General features: G+C 36.9%; 3 protein-coding genes across 3 annotated transcripts; all 3 read right to left on the bottom strand.

The window, feature by feature from the left end:
* Positions 1-152: 152 nt before the first annotated feature.
* On the bottom strand, positions 153-5473 carry arl3a (ADP ribosylation factor like GTPase 3a). Its single transcript, XM_046876280.1, has 6 exons — positions 5355-5473; positions 4358-4501; positions 918-1034; positions 694-744; positions 341-526; positions 153-239 (listed from the first exon to the last, which is right to left on the bottom strand). The coding sequence occupies exons 1-6, from the start codon at positions 5355-5357 to the stop codon at positions 192-194; spliced, it is 549 nt and encodes a 182-aa protein (XP_046732236.1). The 5' UTR covers positions 5358-5473; the 3' UTR covers positions 153-191.
* A 1895-nt stretch (positions 5474-7368) lies between these two features.
* npm3 (nucleophosmin/nucleoplasmin, 3) lies at positions 7369-11344 on the bottom strand. Its single transcript, XM_046876266.1, has 5 exons — positions 11159-11344; positions 10718-10803; positions 10496-10615; positions 9256-9349; positions 7369-8267 (listed from the first exon to the last, which is right to left on the bottom strand). The coding sequence occupies exons 1-5, from the start codon at positions 11322-11324 to the stop codon at positions 8176-8178; spliced, it is 558 nt and encodes a 185-aa protein (XP_046732222.1). The 5' UTR covers positions 11325-11344; the 3' UTR covers positions 7369-8175.
* Positions 11345-11960: 616 nt separating this feature from the next.
* oga (O-GlcNAcase) lies at positions 11961-23807 on the bottom strand. The gene is given in 17 exon segments (XM_046872286.1): positions 11961-13538; positions 13696-13861; positions 13978-14066; positions 14069-14169; positions 14364-14455; positions 14761-14865; positions 15835-15920; positions 18841-19015; positions 19356-19987; positions 20156-20314; positions 20687-20971; positions 21088-21186; positions 21998-22169; positions 22267-22397; positions 22505-22602; positions 22685-22736; positions 22934-23807. Coding segments are annotated over 17 exon segments (2742 nt in total). The 5' UTR covers positions 23097-23807; the 3' UTR covers positions 11961-13401.
* Positions 23808-24278: the final 471 nt, after the last annotated feature.

Raw genomic sequence — 24278 nt, 5'->3', positions numbered from 1 at the left:
CGGTGGATTTTTACTAGTCAATAGAGGGCGGGTTGGGGGTTTGTGATGGTCCTGTCCTAGACATGCTCAGCTGCTGCCAATGCAGACATCATTCATCTACAACCTGGTCCAGCTGGTGATGATTCTGACATAGTCCACAGGGTCTTATTTTCCACGCAGTGCCTGGAAGGCTTCAAAATGTATGACCACTCCTACTTCTTCTTTGCTGTGACATTCTTACACACCCAATTCATACCATCCTAAAAACAGATTGAATTGTGCAAAAGAACATCTTTTTTTAATTACTGGTTTATACAATGTGAAAATGCTTATACGCATAATACAGACATCATTATTGTACCTGGACTCCCTCGCCCGTGAGAGCAGAGCAGGATTGGATCTGCCACATGCGATCCCGAATGGTGTGAAGGTTTAGACCTTCTGCAATCTCTGAGGCTGGAGCAGCAGTCAACAAGTCTTGCTTATTTGCAAAGATAAGGACAGGGACACCACTAAGTTTCTCCTCATCCAGCAACTCAGCCAGCTCCTATTAAAACAAACAAACAAAAAAAGAAAACCCCACAAACACACATTTATTCCTTTATTTGTTTTTACCTGAGCTTTTCATCAAAATGACCCCCAACACACACACACACACACACACACACACACACACACACACACACAAACAGACGCTCATACTAATACACTCACCTGCCCTGTTTCTTCAAATCTCTTCCGATCTGCACTGTCTATGACGTAAATCTAAAACAGACAAGAACTATTGAGAAAGTGTACAACAGTGACAAGCACAGGCATGAGTTCAGATATTAAAATTCTAATTACATTCGTTAGATTTACATACCAAAGAGCAAACTAATTCAAACTGGGACGGCAATGTCCATTTACTTTAGGATCAACAACAGGACAACACTTACAAGCACATCAGTGTTTTCAAAGTAGTTTCTCCAGTATGGTCTGATCTTTCTCTGGCCTCCGATGTCCCATACATTTAGCTTGAAACCCTGGGATTGCACACTCTTAATGTTAAAGCCCTGGTGAGAAACAAAAAGAGGTGACAATCATGCAGATTTCCATACAAGGAAATGCACTTCCATTCAGTAAAAGAAATTAAAAATAGGCACAAAATATTGTTTTCCTTGCATTCTTTCTAGAAAATTAAAAGCACCACATAACATTTAAAAGCATCCAGTTTGCCTCATTTATAAAGATGAGGTGTATTTTTTCGTTAATCGTTTATGCAAACATTTACACAATCGGTTAGTCATGAAAATCCGGAGATTTCAGAATGACACAAAAAAATTCATTAATGAAGACTAATTAATACAAACATTGATTAAGCAGCATTAAACCATATAAATCGCAAAAGGTTATTGCCTTTTACATACAGATATTATTGCCAAATTTAGCTTTTATTTCATTTACACGCAAATTTAATGAGCTTTTTCATTTTAGAGACCTGTCTTATTTTCTCTCTTATTTAGTATTGCCCGATTACGTGATTAATCAATGGAATAATCATTAGAATACTCAATTACTAAAATAATCGATAGCAGCAGCCATAATAGAAGTGTGTGGGTAAAGAACCTTTTTAAAAAGTTGCCATGCTGCCAAACATACAGTAGTGTACAAGCAGTATGTATGTTTGGTAGGTGTGAATAAATGCTGTAAAGTAAAAATGCGTTTAAGTAAATGTGTGTTAATAGTTTATTTTTTTAATTTTTTTATCAATAAACAAAATGGAAACTAAAAGAACAAAAATGAAATCCAAACCAAATCAATATTTGGTGTGACTTCCCATTTACACTGCGGGCTGGCTGTTCCAAACAGCTTTGAACTAACCCTAGATCCTCTTCTTCTTCTTCTTTCGGCTGCTCCCATCTCCATACCCCCCTGTCCTCTACATCTGCCTTTTTCAAACCAACTACCTGCATGTCTTCCCTCACCACATCCATAAACCTCCTCCTTGTCCTTCCTCTTTTCCTCCTTCCTGGTGGCTTCATCCTCAGCATTCTCCTACTAATGTACCACATGTCCCTCCTCTGCACATGTCCAAACCATCTCAATCTCGCCTCCCTCACCTTGTCTTCAAAACGTCCTACATGCACTGTCCCGCTAATAAACTCATTTCTAATCCTGTCCATCCTCATTACTCCCAATGAAAATCTCAACATCTTCAGCTCTGCTACCTCCAGCTCCACCTCCTGTCTTTTACTCAATGCCACTGTCTCTAAACCATACAACATCGCAGGTCCCACCACAGTCCTATAAACTTTCACTCCTGCTATCACGCTTCTCCACCCACTCCACCCTGCCTGCACTCTTTTCTTCACTTCTCTAAAACATTCTCCATTAATTTGCACTGTTGACCCCAGGTACCTGAACTCCTCCACCTTCTCCACCTCTTATCCCTGCAACCGCACCACTCCACTGCCCTCCCTATCATTCACACACATGTATTCTGTCTTACTACTACTGACTTTCATTCTCCTTCTCTCCAGCACATACCTCAATTTCTCCAGGCTCTTCTCAACCTGCTTCCTACTCTCACCACAAATCACAAGATCATCTGCAAACATCATAGTCCAGGGAGACTCCTGTCTGACCTCGTCCGTCAACCTGCCCATCAACACTGCAAACAGGAAAGGGCTCAGGGCCGATCCTTGATGCAGTCCAACCTCCACCTTGAACCAGTCTGTCGTTCCTACTGCACACTTCACTGCTGTCACACTGTCCTCATACATGTCCTGCACCACCTCACATACTTCTCTGACACACCAGACTTCCTCATACAATACCAACCATAGATCTGTGGATGTAATAGTCATGTAATCCCAGACAGACTAAATGACACTGAGATCAGGGCTCTATGAGGGCCAAACCATCACTTCCAGGACTCCTTGTTTTTCTCTATACTTAGGATAGTTCTTAATGAGATTGGTTGTATGCTTGGGGTCGTTGTTCTGCTGCAGAATACATTTCGAGCCGATCAGACATCTCCCTTATGGTACTGAGTACTGCATGATGGATAAGTATTTGTCAACATTAATCGTGAGCAAATCTTCAACTCCATTTGCAGAAACACAGCCCAAAACCTGCAAGAAACCACCATGTTTCATTGTTGCCTGTAGACACTTCAACAAACAAACCCTTCAACAATTAGTTTTTTGTTACAGCCAAATATTTTAGATATCGACTCATCAGTTCAGAGCATCTGCTGCCATTTATCTGCTGCCATTTCCTCTATTTTTGTACATAGCTGGGTTGCTCAGCCTTGTTTCCATGCCGTAGTTATGGCTTTTTGGCTGCGGTTCTTCTATGAAGACCACTTCAGGCCAGACATCTCCAGACAGTAAATAGGTGTACCTAGGTCGCACTGGTTTCCGCCAATTTTTCACGGGTGGCACTGCTGGACATTTTCCGATGTCGAAGGGAAACAAGCATGATGTGTCTTTCATCTGCAGCATTACGTTTCCCCAGTCTTATAATTGTGTACGACCTGTGACATGAAACTGTATTCCACACCCTCACACTAGTAGCAGAGTTTGGTTGTTCCTCACCCAGTTTGAAGCCTCCAGCACAGCTGTTTCTGTTTCAGTTAATGACTGTGTTTCAATCTACATATAAAATCGATCATTAGCACCTAACGGCACTGTTGGTTAATAATTTAACTGACTCTGGTTTTACAAAATCCCTGACTTTGTGCAAACGTGTGCAAGTGTAAGAATGAAAATACTAAGTGTAGTAACACCAAATGTCAATTCAGTTTAGGTTTTTATTCTGTCCGCTCACTTTTCAATTTGTAAACTGATAAAAAAAAATGTACAGTAAAAATATATACTTTTAAAACCATTCTTTATTTACAGCATTTCTTCAAACCTGCCTAAAACCATCTACAATACTGTATATGTTTATTGGAACAGATGTGAGACAAGATAACATTCACTATAAAAAAAATCTCTTTTTTTTGTGGCCATCTCAGCTGTGTAAATCTCTCATGTTGTGGAGTTTTGTGGGTGTCACCAAATGCAAATGATCTGTGCCAGGAACTAGCTTCATAAAGTGATTGACATTCATCAATATAATCTCTCTCTCTCTCTCTCACACACACACACACACACACACACACACACACACAAAAAACATTTTAAATCTGGTAGCAGTTGAATTAAAGTAAATTGGCCTACAGCAGCATTTACACACAAACTAAAATGTGTGCATGAGGACCAATGTGAAATAAGTTTGCATTTTATTTAAGTATCCTTTATATGTGTGCATATAACAAGGTGAATGCACAGAAATGCTGGATTGTTAAAGCATAATAAACTGATTTTACTTGCATATACACTTCTTGTACCTGTGTAGGAGTGATGTGACTGATGTCCTCAGAAGCCAGCTGCTTAAGTAGTGTTGTCTTTCCTCCGTTGTCGAGTCCCAGGAGCAGGATGCGCACCTCTTGGTCTGGAGCACTCTTCAGCTTTCGGAGGATTGATAATAAACCCTGAAGTAGGCAAAAATCAAAATCGATCTAAACCGTGTCCTGAAGAAACCCAGCATATCTCAAATAGAAAACAAAATGGACAGACAAATGCCACATATAGTTTAAATAAGAAATATAAACATTATACAACAAAAACTGCTCTGTTATCTTTACAGATGATGTTGGAAAACAAAAATCCAACATTTTACTTGTTTATAGGTACAATTAATTTACAGATCATTAGTAATGGTTAAAATGTTCACAAAAATAGTGATGTAATTCAGGTGGAAAACTTTCATCTGCATAACTGATCTAAAACCACAGTATGAATAAATAATAGGTTTAGACAAATTAGAAACATTTTGAACGTTTTCTTGAAAAATTGACCAGTTTTTGGCTTTCGAGTTACTGAAAACTCTGAAGATTATCAGGAGGTAAAATATCCGATTCGGATTTACGCGGTGTGAACAATTTCTCTTTTTTTTTTTTACATTTACGACATTTTTTACGACATTAAATACAATAATGTTGCTCTCAAAAATATTATTTTATAGTCATTGATGACTCAATAAAACCAGACAGATATATATATATTTTTTTAAACATTCTTGCCGGTCAGCTTTGAATATAATGAATCGTTATAATGGTTATATAAAGTACCGCTAGCTGGCTGGAGAGTTAGCTTTACAATCCGTTAGCTAGCTATATAGCCAGCGACCTCGATGTATTTATCGCGGTAAAAAGCCTGGCCTCAGACACAAAAACCCTCCACCATTCCCCATACATAGTAAACCAGGGCGGTATGAACAGTTAGTCTAGTTTCGATCCGGTCTGTTTCACATTTAACTAATAACCAAATGATTTCGCTACGCACCATGTTGATGGCTTTCCTCCGGAGACGCCGAGCAGGGTTACTAGGGGAGGCGAGTGACGTCACGGGTCGGTTCAGAGATCACCGAGGAGATCCGGTAGGAGGGCGCGCGCACTCTGGAGAGATAATCCCCACACACACACACACACGGTTTTCAGTCCAAGTCTGATTTTACAACAGTACAGAAATCATACATGATATATCCGGATTAGAGTAGGTCGAATTCATATATAACAGGACTGGAACAAGTGCAGCCCACTGTGTGGTGTATTAAAATACACTGATATTGTTTGTGGATTGGAAAAAAAAAAAACCTTCATGAAGCAAAAGAAAAAGGAGGTGTTACACATGTAGACATTTATTTGACTCATGTACTGTCTTCATATTATTTAAAAAATTGCAGATCTTAAAATTCAAATCTTTTGTGCTGCACGATAGATAGATAGATAGATAGATAGATAGATAGATAGATAGATAGGACACATTTGTTGTTACAGACTAATTCCAAAAAGGATTAACTTTATTTTTCTCAAAATTCTACAAACAATACCCATAATAACAATGTGAAAGTTTGTTTGAAATCTTTGCAAATGTATTAAAAAATGGAAAAAAAAAATTATTCACCACCTTTGCTCAATACTTTGACACCAATTACAGCCTCAAGTCTTTTTGAGTATGATGCTACACGCTTGGCACATCTATTATTTGACAGTTCTTCTTTGCAGAACCTTTTAAGATCAATCAGGTTGGATGGGGAGCATTAGTGCACAGCCACAGCCTCTCTAGAGATGTTCAATCGAGTTCAAGTCTGGGCTCTGGCTGGGCCACTCAAGGACAATCACAGAGTCGTCCCATAACCACTACTTTGTTATCTTGTCTGTGTGCTTAGGGTCGTTGTCCTGGTGAAAAATAAAACGTCGCCCCAGTCTGAGGTCCAGAGCACTATTGTTTGTAGAATTTTGAGAAAAATTATGAATTTAATCCATTTTGAAATTCGGCTGTAACATAATGTAGAAAAAGTGAAATACTTTCCAGATGCACTGTATATTAAGATAACACCTATATGGTGTTTACAGATACAGTACAATAAAAATGTAACTTGCATTGTCAATGTAATTTTTTAAAAATATATTTATAATAAATTAAAAGATAACTAGTTAAAAATTTAGGAAATAGTAAAGATTTTTTTAATTCTGTTCTCACTGCTGTAAGAAATGAATTACACAATGTTATTTAGGACAATATTTGAATATGTTGATATGTTTGGAAAACATTTTAAATATATATATTTTTTATTTTTATTTAATATTAACATGCACCAAAAATAACATCAAAAAATAAGATAAACATGAAGGTATAATCCGAAGTCTCAAATGAACAAAAATCATTAAATTAGTTTTCAGTCAGTCCTGACAAAATCTGTTCTTTATCAAAATTACAAAAATGTATGACATTCTTAAGACTTATTGAGGCCCCTGACAATCTAGAGAAAGGCACCCTAAACATTTAACAGATATCCCAATATATCCCAGTTCATGCTACCACACTGGCACCCTATTAAGAAATAGGAAAAAATAGGTTATATATTCCTAACAAAATGAAGCCTAATAGCAGTAAATTGCTGATTATATTTATTTTAGGATTAGCTGCCTACCCACCAAAATCCAGAATGCACCACAAATTCACTCATTGTAGATTCTGACATTGAAATTTAGGTCTAACTGTTCTCCCAGTTTCTCTAATGAAATTGAAAGAATTTTGTCTCTACAGCCTTTTAGCTGCATGTGCAAGCTGGTAAATCTGGATAATTATATTTTAATATTATGTAATTAACAAATCTTAACATTACTATGATTGTTTAGTGAAAGGACGTTGGAATAACATTTTCAGTGTTAATAAACAGCAACCAGTGGCAGCATGAAGGTTCCAGTATTTACAATAAAATTCCAGAATTTTAGTCAGTCTAGGTAAAGATGAGTTAAAAAAAAAAAAAAAACCATAAAAATAAGCATAAACATGACAGAAATGTAACCTTTAATTGTAGTAAAATTAGAAAATAAACAAATTTTATAATTGTTCACACATAATCACATCATAATGGAACCTATGCATGCAGGTCTCCCCTTGCCAAAATCATGGCTTTAAGTCTCCTGTAATGATTTATATATGGACAGTACAAAACGAGGAAGGTCCTCAGTTCTCTCTATACAATCATGTAGCTACTTTTTTTTTTTTTTTAAAGGTCTAGATTTCTGAACGGACTTTGAATAATTCTAAGAATGGAAAAAGGTAATACTGCAGAATTCAGAAAACCTTTAACAAAAAAAAAAAAAGTCAACCATGTTTCAAGTTATCACCGAAATCCACAATTAAAACACTTCCCACATGAAAAAAGAGAGAGAAAAAAAAGATCATGCATACACAGCTCTAAGAAACAGTGCAGAATGTCAGCAAGGTTAATTAAAAGTAATCCAATAATATGAAAATGCATTTCTTAGTAAACTTTAACTGTCTCTCAACAAATGAAAAACTAGACAATGAAAAACAGTTTTGTTCCAAAATGCCATGTATCTTATAGTATTACAATGTCAAGCAAAAAGTGCTCGTATTACACAAACACAGTATTTCGGAACTTAACAGGTTTACTGTTCAAACACTTTTCACATGAGGAATTACAAAATGTACATGGAGCTTGCCCACTTATTTAAAAAAATAATCCAGCTTCACATTGTTTATTTTTGCTCTACAGTCAGTTTTAACTGTATTTGAATCTTATTGTAAAACATTCTGTTGTATAAAATTGCATAAAATGTTTGCTCTACAGTTACTGCTTCTTTTTGGCCGGCTTAACCGGGGGCAAATCCTCCTCAGACTCATCTTCTTCATCAGATACCTCGGAATCTTCATTCTCTGAAGCTACATTTGAGAAGGGAAATTAGTATGTTTATTATTCATACAGCAAATAGTACATTTGTACTGCAATAGTTTATTAATCAAACCAATTAAAACAGCTACCATCTCTGTACCAGTCAAATCACATGTTTACTATTCTCCACAATTTGATGCCCCCTGCCCCAGCACACTAAATGTTCAGTTTGTTGCATTTACTTAAAGAAATTATTGATTTATGGGTACATCCCAATTGTCTGTCTTCTTGACTTGTAAAACTTACATTCCTCAGTCCATGACCCATAATTCAATTAAAGCCTGACATTTATATATGTATAGATTCATTATATTTGCGAATCAAGAAGTCAAGGGTAAGTCCTAGATCGAGGATAAAGCACCGTTTCTCAATGGGAGTCTTTCTGTAGCATGTGACAAGAGAACAGTTCAATGCCTACAAAAGACATTTTAAATCAGCTTGGTGTATAAGCGTGTTAAACAATTATCATGAAATGGATTCAAGTACAATCTCATAGATGTCGCTTGATCAAAACGAAATATCTTCAAGGTCAGTAAATATAATTAAAAAAAAAAGAGAGACCCTTAAATTAACCTCAAACAAAAACATTGTCTGCTCAAATTTAAAAAAAAATTGCAAAAAGCATTACAAAAGCCATTTGGGTGTCTTATTCAAAACAAACAAACAAACAAAAACCCCCAACAACACAAGTTTACTATTTAAACAGTATGCACTGACAAAGCATTGTGTATATGTATGCTGGTTATGGCAAGTACAGGCATTACTTCTATACAATAAATCATTATTAATTAAAGAGACACCTTATAAAATGAGGCGACACTCCATCATGAGCATCCCCTTTTTCAAAATGTCTTCGCTCTTAATGCCTTCTCTTCCTTTTTCCTTTAAATAATTTTCTCACATACTAATAAGCAACGATGAGAGATTAAATCACAATTCAAGAAATGAAAAGCATGCCGAGTTGGATTCCCAACTTACCAATTAAATGTAATCCACTAACTGTTACTGGCCCACTTCCTGATTTCAGGCGTAGTGTTACAGGTGCCATCAATTCAAATTCTCCAAGGCTTACCTGAAACAGATAGAACAACATCAAGAATGTAAATTCCACAAGTGGATGGTTTCTTTTTTGTGGGAATTTTTACAATAGCTACACAGAAATGTTTTCAATATGATCAGCGACTTAGAGCCGACTAAGTGAGTCATCTAGAGCAGTGGTCCCCAACCCCCGGGCCGTGATCCGGCACCGGTCCGTGGGTCAATTGATACCGGGCCGCACAGAAAGAATACATAACTTACATTATTTCCGTTTTATTTCTTATCTGATTCTGAACGATTTTCTATTTTGGAAAATGACCGGATTCTCTCTGCCACATCTGTCTATGACTCACTCTTGATGCATGTGAAGATGCTTCGCCTCGGTCATGTCTTACCTCCATTTATTATAATATTTAGAAAATACCAGTTTTTATGCTGGTTGCATCATTTTATTTTGTTGTATTTATCCGTAGATTTTGGAGCATGGCTGTAGTAATTTGTGCCCTTTAAGCCACAGGAGTAATAGGGAGGTGCAGTCTGTATTCAAATTCACCCAAAAGTGGTGCAGTGGGGTTGATGGTCAGGACTCAGAACAGACCTAACCATGTCTTCATCTAGTCACTTTGTGCACAGAAACACGGTCATGCTGAATCACGTTTGGCCTCTTAGTTCCAGTCAAAGTATAGTGTAAAATGGCAAACTGAGACACCCTCTACAATAATATTATTTAAGCCATATAATGTACATTACTGTGACTAATCGCTGACACACTACATTGCAATTTTGGAAAATTCCATTAAAATTGGACCTCGCAGTGATTAATACCTTGTTTACTTGCAGCCTCTCGTGATATTGTATTAGGCCAAATTTGGATACAATTGTCAAGAAATAAAACAAACCATAGTACTACATTTAATTAGATAAGTTAATGAATAACATTCAATTTGCAATATTTTAGCTCTCACATCATATCTCACTATCTACTTTTTTAGGAACACCATTTATATGTGCAGTTACCTAATTAATGCAAAAAGTCAAACAGGTCAATAACTGCTGCATAAAAGCTACAGGTAAAGAAATGTCTGAATAAATGCAGGTGTACAGGTCTTCTAATATAACAGTGGAAGATGAGAGTTATGTCCATAAACAAATCAAATCGAATCAGTAAAAATGACATTACCATGGGAAGACAAGAAATGTGGAGATTTGCTAATGGCACTGAAATCTTCTTCCCCTGGTGATTCATAGCAGTTACTTCCACCACGTTGTTCTCCTCTTTAGCCCCCTCGCCAAGGCAGATCTACAGCATGTGGGAAAGAGAATGGAAGAAAGGGGATCTATAGTTTTTGCACATTTGTATATCTAAATAAAAAGAAACCAAGTCTATTGTATAACTACGGACCGTACGGAGCTCTAAAAAGTGCTCCAAATCCTCTTCCTCATCGCCTTGGAAGGTGTAGAAGGGGACTTCAGAAGATAATTCACAGCCTTTAGGAGAACACAACTCCGTTAATTGTGGGCAGAATATTATCAAAACCTGTAATCGTACAAATCACACTAAAATGTATTTCTCCCACACTTTCATCTCACGGTTATTAACTACAGCATACATACTGCTTTAAGCGCGTGTTAGTTACAAGTTAGAAATGTTTCATCCTCTCGTGGTTAAAGTGCTCATTATTCGACTCTGTTTTTGAATGTTTAAACTTTTTATTTTATTATACCACCGCCGCCGCCGTCCACTATGCAAAACTGGTCTTCTGCCCATTACATATTTGTAGTCCACGTGTTCGCTAGCAAGCTAACTAGCCAGAATCAAAACCTGATGGATATCCAAACTTACTAAAAACATAACTTTCCAGTCGTGAATGTGCCCCGGTTAAACTGCTCGCGCAATCGTCATCTAAAAACGACATGATTAAAAAATATATATAAACAAGACAATTCAATTGAACTGAGCGTGGAAAAAAAGCACAAGTCTTCAAATTTCCAAGCAAGCGCCGAAACATGTGACGAGTACACCAATGCCGTCGCAGTAAATATGACGTAATCAGCACGAAAGGTTTTATTTTGTTTGTTAATATGAATGTACATTTTATTTTTAATTTTGTACTTTTAAATGTATTTTCTTGTTTAGTTTTAGTGACTACTACTAGTAATAATAATAATAATAACAACAAATATGCACCCGTTCACCTTTTTAAAGTTAAATGATAAACAATACATATTATATCTAATACAATCATAAAAAGAATAAAAGAGGATGCATTAAAAATGTCCCTCTTGGAATAGTTAGGTAACAACCACAATCATATCAATATCGATCAATAATCAGAACCACTATTAATTTGCTGCATCCAAAGTTTTGTTCCAATAAATAAAATACATTGAAATGTAAACGCCAGATTGAAAAAGTTTATTTCTAAGTAAAACAGTGACTGGTGAAATTTTACTATAATCATCAGGAGGTATAACTGTTTGGGTGTAATGAAAACTTTTATTAATTCTTCAAAGCTAAAAGTGCTGTAACTAGAAATAAAGCATCAACATTACATATTTACTGTATATGACCTTTTCAAAAATTGCTAATATAGAAATTATTATAAAATAATTAATCAACACTATACTTCAGTAAAACAGCTGCATGAGGTTTTTTTAATTTTATTGTAACGAACCATCTTAATTACATACAAACCTTACAGAAAGTACATCTATATTACATACATATTCAGAATTACAACTTGAAGTACTGAATTTTCATTAACATATTTATACTTTTAATGAAATCTTTTCCACTTGAATGTAATCTCAACCTCCTTAAACTGTATATTAAGGAAATTGAGGAAAAGCAAAAAAAAAACCCTATTCAGTACATCAGGGGACAACATATAAGGTAACAAAAATCAAAAAGCCAGTCTAGAACACCGGGTATCTGGGTTGGTTTTAAATCAGAACAAAAAAAACAAAAAAACAAACAAATAATACAAATAATAAACCAAATGTTAAACATAAGTAAAAAAAACAACCAAACAAAACAACACTTTGTCAGAATGCAGCCCCAGTTTTCTTTTATAGCTAAAATTTTAATGTTTGATACATTAGGCATTGACTTGCAAACAAAATAAACTGAAATTGTCTCTAAATTTGGCTGCTTTTGTAGAACTCTAAATTATTGTTACGACTCACTGACTGCTATAAAAAGTTTTGCGATTAGTCACACTCTAAAGTTACGAATATTTACATTTATATTGAAACTCGAGAAATGTTAATATATAACATGGCATAACCTTCAATCATGTGTGTGCAAAAAAAAAAAAAAAAAAAAAGAAAAATCTCAAAAAGGGGGTTCTGTTAAACAATGATGAAGCCAGGAGACCAGAACACAATGGTATTATCAAGATACACATGCTTTGCATTTAAGCAAAAAGTAATGTCCATGCAGTTCTAAAGACATACAAGTCCTGCGTGTGCATTCTTAGCAGTTCCAACAAATTACCGAAAAGCACATTGAATTACTTTAAGAACATCCAGTAGGATGCTGTGAAATCTCTTAACACTGCATAAACATTCTGTGCCTCAAATATTAAGCAAAAATGGAGTTGAATCACTTGCTTCTAGAGTAATGCTTTATTTATATAGCCAGTCAAGCTTGGAAAATAGTAGTGAAAAAAAAATGAAGTGGCAGCTATAGTCCACGTTGCACCTAAATACACTCACTGAAATGTACTGAATGTGTTTTGAATGCAACCATCCACGTGTAATTGGCTAAATGGCATCGGGCCAGCTCAAGCTGTTTTTAGATCAGAAGAGGTGTCTCAAAAAAAAAAATAAAAAGATTCACACACGCTCTGATTTGCAAAGCTTAGCAAACATCAGATGCACCTTAAATTACACGGATGCTTTCGGATGTTTCTGAAGTGCACACCTTAAAGAAAATCTACAATAACCGGCTGCACAGAGTGCAATCGAAAGTACCAATGTGTACATTGTAACAGGTAGTAAAATCACACTCCTGGTGTTCCATGCAGACCACTGTAGATTTGTACAAGTTCCTTTAAAAGCAGTTGACTTCCGCATGGCTCCCTTTCACAAGCTCCTTCCCATTATGATTACATCTTTTGGAAAGCCCTCCATTTTGGCTACTTCAAAGCAGCCAAGCTTGCCATAAAAGTCCAGCATCCGTTTGTCTATCTGCCGGACCTCACAAAAGGCACCCTGAGATCCTAGAAAAGGAAACGATCGTAAAGATATGATCAGAAGATGACAACTTTATCCGTTTTACCTGTACATCTCTATAACAGGTTTATGGCAGCTGCAGACTGTTTCATATCAAAACAGGAAAACAGACAAAAACTTTTATAATAATAATACAGCGCATACCATTGGCTTTCAAGGATGAAAGGAGGCAGCCCATCATGCTTTTGGCTACACTTGGGTCTGTCACTTTGGCATGAATGTCCACCTTTATGAGTGAGGGAAAGTTACTAAGGAAGGAGTCTGGCAAACCCTCCTCCTCCTCTTCCTCATGAAAGCTCAGCATCATTTTCTGGAGGTTAATAAAAAACAACAACAACAAAAAAAAACAGAAACAAGTTACCATGCTGTGAATTTATTCTGACTGGCAATACATGGAAGCCAAGTGTGAGGACAGACATGTCTTACCTCCGCCTCTGACAGATCCTTTTCCGAGTCAGGCTTGTTATACTTCTCCTGCATGAATGGAATCCAGCTCATCTTGCATTTCTTGACAAAGGCTTGACGTCCACTGTGCCTAAGGCATAACCACAGATCCCCTCCTCATCTTCCAGTACAAAACCGTAGTCTGGGCTGAGAGTCAAAAACCCGCCGACTAACCTGACAAACACGATTAAAACACAAACATTTTATTATTTATAATATATTACACAATTTATAATCAATTGACAGTAAAATAGATACAGCTACATAATTCAACTGTAGCCAAAGATTGCTACAAAACATACATATTGATAAGCAGCTGTGTGTTTTTAAAGATCAAACTATGTGCCAACAAATTTTCCAATTGTTACCTGTCCCCAATTAAGTCTGGTTCCTGGTCAGAAAAAGGAATACCTTCACATCCCTCTGTGTACATTTCCCTGCAGATCTTGTAGATAGCAGCCTTAGAGGACAATCAAACACACAAATGCATATGTATGTTTTCATGTATGCAGAGAATAAGGGCTTTGAGAGACTACTGGACCAGACAATAAAATTCAATAACATTCTCCTGGCAAATAAAACTTTTAGCATAGTACAATAACACCATCAACATGTTTAATAACTTTACAGACAATTAATTCACAAAATATTTTATAGCTGTCAGCAATTTGAAGAATTTAGTGGGACAAGGGTTTGTACACAGTCATTTGGTACACAGACAAGACTTAAAATGTTGCCATATAGAATGACAATTTTAGCACTTACCTCATCTTTGGGAAAGTAAGGCCTTATGGAATACATTTTGGAAGTTGGCATCGATGGTGGTGGCTGAAAGAAAAGGTCGTTTGCCCCATCTATTGGCAAGAGACGCTGTGAAGACCAAGGCAAAAACATTTAGTACCCAGCCAGATTTGAGTGCATGACTGAGCAGCTTTTCAATCAGACTTAAACTTATGAGTTCCTCTGCCCCTGCTGAGCAAACCTAATGCATAAGAGTGCAACACACAACCGAATATGAAAAATGAATCTTACTGGTTCTTTTAGTCGGTCAATGATCAGCAAGGGCAGATAAACAGCATAACTAATTTAAATACCTCTCTGCACTTTTTTTTTTTTTTTTAAGAATCCAAAAGCAAATACACAAGGATATATATGGCTTGGTCTGAGAAAGGCTTCACTGGCTAAAGGAGATGCCCCTTTCCCACAGTAAGGCATCGCAAGTTTTCGCTGCGCATTTCCTGTAGAGAAAATGGATGATGTGGGCACACATCTAGCAAAAACTCCATGACCAAATATCAGCAAAAAAAACATCATGTTTACTTCATACTAAAACTAAAAAATACGATATCACTGCAGTATTACCAACTAGCTTAACACAAAATATACATAATTTGCTCATGGAGCTTTTTTCAGCAGGCGAACTCGCAAGCGCACACCTGAGCGCGGTATTGCAGATGCAAGCGCAACTGATATTATTTGCGCGGCCTGAAAAGGAATAAGGGGTCATGATCCCTAACCATGCTGCGCAGTCGCAGGCGCATAGGGAAAAGTCACATCTCTTTTGGGCAGTTGCTGAAAGAAAGCCAAATTTAGACTGTCAGGAAACCCCATCATCTCAAAAACTGGCGGTGAAGCTATTCAAATCCCTTTTATATTATAGTTCAGCACAAATGTACAAATCTGCTGGTCAGGCACTAGCGATTTAATAACATCTATTTTGTTGAAGCGGTCAGCTCACCTTCAACAGACCAACCCTTAACATTTTGCAAGCACACAATAACAAAATTAAAAAATAAAACTCCATTTTTGAAATTTGGCTGTGAATTCAATATAGGATACCTGGAACTCTCCTGCTAGACCGCCCCTAAAGGCCCAGGGCTCTTGATCTCCACTTAAGAACTGTGCTGAGGACTGACTACGACACCCTGTTGAGATCAGATCCAAGCGGAGAATGTTATATGAGGGGCTTGCAGCCATAATGAGGAGGAAGGGGGGTATGGGGTTGTCTATCTCCATATAACTCCAATGAAAAGTAAATGGTAATACTTTTGCGCACTAAAATTATATATATATATATTTTTTTTCTCAAAAATATAAACAAAATTAAAACATGTTAAACCTAGGTCTTTTGGGCTCAAGCAGCTAAAGCTTAGATTGATAACGGGACAATCAATGATGTAAACATTTTGTATGAGGCCCAATCGTGAAAGGAATCAGGATCTTTGCTACAGGATTGTCCTTAAAATCACAGACTGCTAAACAAATGAATTGCTCTTCATTAGTTTAAAATGTATTACATAATATCGATATGCTAAGAAACTTGACATTATTTATTTCAAATAATCCAGACATTTTGTATTATGTATTTTGCAAATAAATGAGCTGTCTCATAAGCTGCCTCTCTTTAATTAACTCCAGTCTGTTTAGAGATTTTGTTAGTTCTACATCAGTGGCTTGCTGGTAATTAATTAAACTTCAGCTGTTGAAGCCCCTCCGAATTCTACAACTTCTCTGAAGTCACATTTACATCTGCCTTGTCACATGACTGACAAGTGCTGTTCATCAGCTTAAGAAATTTTGATGCACAGCCTTATGTTATGCAGGCAGACCAGAAACTAACTTTGATAGAAGCAGAGCAGCTGAAAGAGCAAAGCTCCACTCTGAGAAGACATTTGACTACTATGCCCCATCCCTTCTTGCCGTTTTGATAAAAGCGTAAATCTTTACTGACCAACAAACACAAGGGGACTGAAACGCGAGGGGACTGAAAGTCATGTAACAAGACAAATGCAGCTACAGGATACAACACACTCCCATTTAACCTGTATTTCAAACATATACTTAAATGCACATCCTCTAATGAAATGGCAGGACACAGCACAAATGTGCACCATCTGAGGGGAATTCAGACGGTCAAAATGTTGTTAATTAGCACGACACAACAGAATAGGGTACAACTTCACATTAAATCTAATTAGAAAATGGAACACAAAAACTTTAAAAAACAATGTTTCCCCTAAGGTGGTGCTTCATGGCTGGTCTTGAAGCCATCTCATTTATTCCTACTGATAGAAACAAAAAAACACGTTAGAGCTGCCAGAAAAAAAAAATCTGGGGGTTAACACTTATGCCTTCAACTATCGCTGCGCAAATGTGACTTCATTCAAAATCCCTCTTTTTCCCCCCAAAGCATAGCATAATGTTACTTAACATAAAAACAAAACAAAACAAAAAAACGGCCTCCTCAAAAAAAATTTTTAAACTGACTAAGAATGCTAACAGTGCATATATAGTCCACTGTCGATCCAATAGCAGTAGAAACTTGTGCTGAGGATTCTTCCATCTGTACATAATGAAGGGAGAAGACAATAGAAGAGCTCGTTAGTAAGTAATTTTAACACAGCAGCAGTGAGGCGCTGACTGACTGCCACCTGCACTGCTTTGGGCCAAGTAAACTGAGGAGATAAAGATAAGGTAGGATTGCAGGCATTCTTCATTTGCCTGGTTGTGCAGAGACTAAGATGCATATCAAGAAGGCACACTTGCACCACATCTAGCAATTTCTATAGCTTCCAGTGGTACAATTGGTCACTTTCTTTTTTTTGACAAATGTTACAGCGGATTGTTTTTGTTGTGTGTATTAAATGTCTCAAAACACATTTCTAATTTGCAGCATATATATTAAGTTTCGTTTCCTCCATTCTTTTGGGCTATGAGGCCAGTTTTTGGTTGCTGCCTGCTGTGTTGCTTTGTCATATAGCTGGACAGGAACCTGTGAATGAAATGTGGTTTCCAAGGTAACCTAGGCCATGCTGGTGCTATAATTACTCAATCACATTTTTACAATACAAAATAAATTGGAACAGAATTCAGTACTCTAACCATAAAGGTACATAATGCAGACTATAATGCAGATCATATCATTTGTAGTACATATTTAAACATGGTTTCCAAAAAAACTTGCCATAAAAGACAATGCATACATTTGTTATGTATTTTATATTCAAGCCAACTCTACTTTAGCATTATGTATGGACACACTTGGTAAGGTGTACTGTCCCGTCTCAGATCAGTACAGTTAGAGTAAAGCATTCATCAATTTTGTGTAGATATTGCATTGCACTGCTTTGCTCATTGTCTTGCCCCAATTGATTTTCTTTTATTATTATTATTATTTTGTGAAATCGCACCAGAATAGCCTTACACACCTGTCTCGCTTTAAAAGCTCGCATGCGCAGCGCGCTAGGGCATAAAGAATCAACTTCCCATCACGATCAGGCCCTTGATCAAAAAAATGGCAGCAGATGTTGCCGAGTTAACGCACAATCATACTGGACACACAGCAAGCAGCAGGACCCACACTGGTAACTCAAACCATGGCCAAATAAATGGTAATCTCTATATTTATACATGCAGGATCTTAGAGGATCACCTACTTATTTTAGTTTAATTTATTACAATGGAGAACAGCCAAGCACTGAAGACAGCAATCAGTCAGTGGAGAAAACAGTATTTACAGAACAGAAAAAAAAAAGGGGAAAAAGTAAAGAAACAACCATTTAAACCTCTTTAAAATATAATTGAATGAATATTCTAGCCTAAAATAATTGATGCAGATTAATTTAATTTTTAGAGATTAATATGTTTGTCTGCCAAGTAATGATTTACCTCATTACATCGAAAAATGTTTTTTGCCATCTGTGCGTGCGGCATACATTAATGATTTTCTATATTCTTGAATCTAAAGTTTAAACTAAACCCAGATTATAGTTTAATTATGCGTGTACTTGGTGTAGGACGAAAACAATCAATCCTGTTTAAAAACATAAGAATAGTCATACATACCTAACCACTGGACAAATGATTTCACCATAGAGATGATACTCTTTATATCCCAGATATAGGGATACAAATCATACAAAATGGTTCGATTCGCCGAGTTGGAGAGTCTGGTAAACATCTGCATGACAGCGCTACACATCTCCTCGAAATTCTCTGCTCGGGTGTGCCACTCAGTCACCTAAAAGATGCACAAACGTCAGATAAATACAATGCAAACATTTTATAAATATCTACTCCAATAACAACTAGCCCCTTCGTGAGACCTTTTTGGTTTTAAAAGCACCACCAAGTGGTCAGAACAGAGGCTGCATTTCCTCCATTTTGATGCACTGTAGGTTCTGATTTATTCCATTTCCCTTTATTTTATATAATTATTGTGCTCGAAAATACAAGTGGGATAATCACTTGATAAAATACAGTTATCAGTGAACCACAGTAACCCAAAAAGAAGTGGAGTAGGTTTTGTAAAATAGTCACAGGACAGGACAATTTATGCACATTTTGACTAATACACTTACTTTATCGGAGTCTGTGCATTTGGAGTTTACACTAACAATGCTGGTGTTAGCCCTAAGCCAGTTGAACTCTTTGAGCATCTGCACTGCTTTAGGACCGTGTTCATATGGCAGGTAAAACAGTTCTGCCAGCAGAGTTAGGTCCTCCAGTGTGAGTGCCTCAACTGAGTACAGAGGTTTCTCATCCGGTCCTGGAACAAATATTTCTTTGTTGAGCTGCTCATCAGTCTGCATGGGTGCAATGTCACTGCTGCAGTCCTCCTGAACTTCCTGAATCTCTGAAGTCTTCGAAATAGTCTCCTTATCAGTGTCCATGGGTTTGAGATCCTCAGTCATTGCAGTTTTAACCATTTTTGTGAGGATCTGATTGACATTCTTGGCATCCTCCACTTCATCTTGTTTCTCCAACACCATTTCCATGGGCTCCTCATCTGAATCCTTCTTTTCTACTTCTACCTCCACCTCCTCCTCCTCTTTTTGCAGTGTGTGTGGTTCCTCACTGAGAGGAGCAGCAGGGCTCATGATGGGCTGTTGAAAAACAGTGGTTACTGTAGTGGAAGCTCCTAGAGTGGGTGCTGTCATTGAGGACACATCTATGGATGCACTATTTGAGCCACTGTGAGCTCCCTGGCGACCTGCAGAAAGAGAGAGAGACAGAGAGAATAAGCACAGTAAAGACTGACACCCTAAATTCAATAGTTCATACTCTAAACAAAACTGTCAGTTTTCTCAAAGTTATAGCAAACAAACTTTAACTATTTAACTACAACTTTATTTAACTCTTAGCAAAAAATAGCAATTACTGTTATACTGATGGGGCACGCCGAACTCTGTGAGCCACTCTGTAAGGGCTATCTTAAGGGCAATCTGTGGACTGTAAAGAATGTCTGTCTCCAGCTCCTCATCACTTCCTTCATTCTCCAGCTTTATCTGAATGGACACTGTGCTGTCTTCACTGTCCGCTGAAGAAAGAAAACAAGTAGAATCAACAAGATCAGTTAATTGAAACATGAGAAACTGTTAAAAATTATCAGACTTAATAAGAAGGAAAAAAGTAGCTACAGCTTTATTTATTCTTTGTGAACTGGTGGCCTTTGTTTAGAGATTCAAAATCTTCTACCCAGTTATAATAGTCATGTATTGGAAGACCACTAAAACACCATAGCAACAATGCGTATATGTTGTCAGCAACATAAAAGATATCATCTTTACCAACAACTCTACATTTGCGCTATTTTACAGATGAAATTACACGACACACAACCTAAAATAAATCACATTACAATACAGACCAGAATGAAGAGTAAAAATACTCAATCAGAAATTATACTTACTCATGACAACATCCTTTCTCACTCCATTCATATTAGACTTATACCATGTCGCTAATGTGTGAATTGCCACAAAGTTTGTCTCAAATTCACAGTTCGGGTTGGTGAGGACTCCTTTCAGTCGAGGGATCAGTTCTGTTGACCTGCCTTTATAAGGGCCAAGGAACAACCGCTTCTGATCATAGTCATTGGCATGAATATTATCCCAGATTACAGGAGGTCTTCTTAATATCTTTGTCACTTCTTCTATAGACTCTACTGTTATGTCTTTAGATACTACTTTTGGACCTAAAAACACAAACAAAAGAAACTGTAAGTAATATCTCTAAGGCAATCACTAAAATACAATGAATTACACACATTACACTTATGTATATTAATTATATACTATATAAATATCAGACCTGTCCACAAAATGTCAATGCCAGGCAGCAGCTTTTCACCAACTGTACGCAGGTACGGTGACTGGGCCACATTTGGGTAGCAAAACATTCCACAGTATTCTGAAAATCCCAAGATGAAAAGTTGAGCAAACAGAACATGAAAAACAGCGTTTTAGTGGCATGGTAAACATTTTTTTTTTTACAAAATCTTAGATTGTGAAAATAAAGTCATTGCAATATGAAAATACACCCAATATATATATATATATATATATATATATATATATATATATATATATATATATATATATATATATATATATATATATATTTTAGAATAAAGTCATAGCAATACAAGATTAAAGTGGTAATACATTTCTTGGGGAAAAAATATACCAAAATTGTTAGAAACTTTTAAAAAAAAAGGAAAAAACGGATGAGGAGAAATTGGTTTAATCCTACTTTAGGTAAGGATTCAGCAATTAGGAAATTCTTTGTCTTTTGTAGCCTCGGCAATGAGTTTTAATTAGTAAACAGACACTGCAGCGGTTATACAGGAAACTTATTCAGAAGAAACCCAGACATTGAGGAAATTGCCTCTTGTGCAGTCTGAAGGATGTCGATGGTTACATCTGTGTTATTTGAAGAGGATTTGGTGTTTCGCAAGAAACTATGAGAAGGATGATTTTTTTTTTTTTTTTTTAAATCGACCCCTCAAGGAGTTGAGCGCTCGAGGTCTCTTTAGCCGGGGTTAGAATATTTCGACTTTATTCTCATGTTGCTACTACTTTATTATTGCAAGTTTTACTTTTTTTCCTCAAAATATTATGACTATTCTCGCATTGCTTCGACTTTAATCCCGTAACAACGTCGTATATAACAAAAGCCTCTTTTACAAACCAATTAAAAGAATGACGATGTTTTATTTTACCTGTGGGGCAAAACAAAAATGTTTCAGGCTCTCCCAGGTACTGGTAGATCTCATTGGTTATAGAAACTTGTGCGTGTGCAAATGAGCTGAACACTTCTTTGTCAGCGGGACACATGTTGTGATCGATGTCGTCAAAAAGTAGAGCAAAGGAATTGCACCCAAAATGAGAGACCTTCAAGAACAACAGAAAAGCAGTGAGGGATTTTTCTCTCTTCTATTATCAATATAAATAAATGAAAAAAAATAATAAAAGGCATGACTGAACTTACTTGGTCTAACTTTCTTTTCAGGGTTGAGACCTCCTTCTGGTTTGAGAACGTTATATCCAGGCCGGGTGAAATGGCATAAATGAACTCGATGCCGCGCTCTTTCGCCGAACTTATCAGTGTCATTAGTTGTTCTTGGATAGAAACACGACAAAATGATAATCACCTCAAAATCGAACAGCCCTACATCTATTAGGCAACATTCTCAATTTATACAAGAAACTCCACTAATAGACTTTACCTGCTTCCTCCACTGAGTACATCTCTCTCCAGAACATTCTGTGTTTGTAATCGTCTTTGGGTGCATACAGATAAGTGTTCAAGCCCCAGTTCTGCTGTCTGGACAATGAGGAAAAGATACATCAGCGTTCAGAGCATGCAATTATTGCGTAAACGTGGGTGAAATTGCAGTAGTCAGTACCTCCTGAATAACTCTTTTCTTTGTTCCATTGTCCATGGCCGACCATAGAAGCCTAGAAGAGTGGGATACAGTTTTTTTTTCACACATACTGCACACATTCCGACCTCGGACAGCTGGTTAAGTGTACTTCACAAAAAAGAAATGTCAAACACCAGAATTTTCTGTAACACTCTACCTGATGACACAAGGCCAAAAAACAGTCGGAAATACATTTTCTGTGAGTGAACCTGTGCAACAGTGTGAACTCACCCTCCACTACACCGCTGATGAACTTCCTGAGGCCTGCTCTCTCAGCGACAACGCTGTGCTCTTCCACCGAGCTCTGCACCTCCACCACCCCGACCTCCGTCCCTCCCGGGCACTCCTCACTCTCCGACTGAGACAGCTCCACTATTTTATCTTTCTGAACCATTGCCAGAAGCAGCTGATGTTGTTTCACGAAATGTCACGGACGAAGAAGTGTTTCTAAAAACTAGCTTAGCTCGGTACTGTGTTCGTCAGCTAGGTTAGTGGGCCATGGCGTCGGTTTATAAAAGACGCGGGTTTAAAGGGTTTATTCTCGATATTTAACGATTTATTAAAATATCTTTTGTTAACAAGTCAGTCTTTTCCACTCGTGCAACGGCTTCTACAGCCGTTCAGCTCAATAAACACAGCGGAGAGTCTAAACCCTGTCAGAGCCGCAGGCTATACTGCTAACTGAACACTAACGCAGGTTAGCGCTTTCCTCTAACATACGTCACAATCACTGCTCCGCTCCAGGACACATATTTCATAACACATAAATCTGCACGGATTAATAACCTTGCAATGTATAAAATATAAACCAGTTTAATTCCCGAAAATCCACTAGCAATCTACTAAGCTTCTATTCCTATAACATACCGATTCCGCTCTTCCTGTTTACACTCAGTGCGCAGACTCACAAGACCAGTTCGAACCAGTCACAGCCGGTTTAAAACCGTCAAAAACAGAAAGCTTTATCCAAGACACTCAAAAACAACCAAGACTGCAAACTTTAAAGCTACTGCTATATAATTAAATATGTATTGCGGACTGAATCACTTTCTATTAACCCGTATCTTTTCCCACCAAACAACATTTTGTCCTTTTTAAGAATTAAATGTGTAATTTACTTAAACCGGAAACCACTTTTTTTCTGCACCTTTTCTGTAGGTTAGAGTCTCTATGCACCAAGACCGTGCATTCATAAAAGTCTCTCTGGGAAAACAGATACCACGCGCCGAGAATTATGGGATTCATTGTGCAATTGTATTAGTGAATAATACAGTGTACATGGTCAATTAGGATTCAATTGTGATATTAACTAATTAAAATAGTTGTCAAAATCAAATAATTATTTTTAAATTAAATGTAATTAAAATTGGTGTTTTATAATATATGAAATGAAAACTCCCTCCTGTAGGCAATGTAACATTACATTATATAACATTCTATTATATATTATATTCTTTTTTATCACATTACTGCTGTGGAGGGTTTCTACTTGAACAAGTCATGTTTAAACGTGTACGCGTTAACAGGCAAAATATTTACTCGTATGAAAACAATTCTAAAAGTGTGAATGTGCAAA

This window comes from Silurus meridionalis, chromosome 2 (assembly GCF_014805685.1).
Source record: "Silurus meridionalis isolate SWU-2019-XX chromosome 2, ASM1480568v1, whole genome shotgun sequence".
Taxonomy (NCBI): Eukaryota; Metazoa; Chordata; class Actinopteri; order Siluriformes; family Siluridae; genus Silurus; species Silurus meridionalis.
The sequence above is the reverse complement of the archived record's forward strand: the minus strand, read 5'-3'. Positions and strand labels throughout refer to the sequence as shown.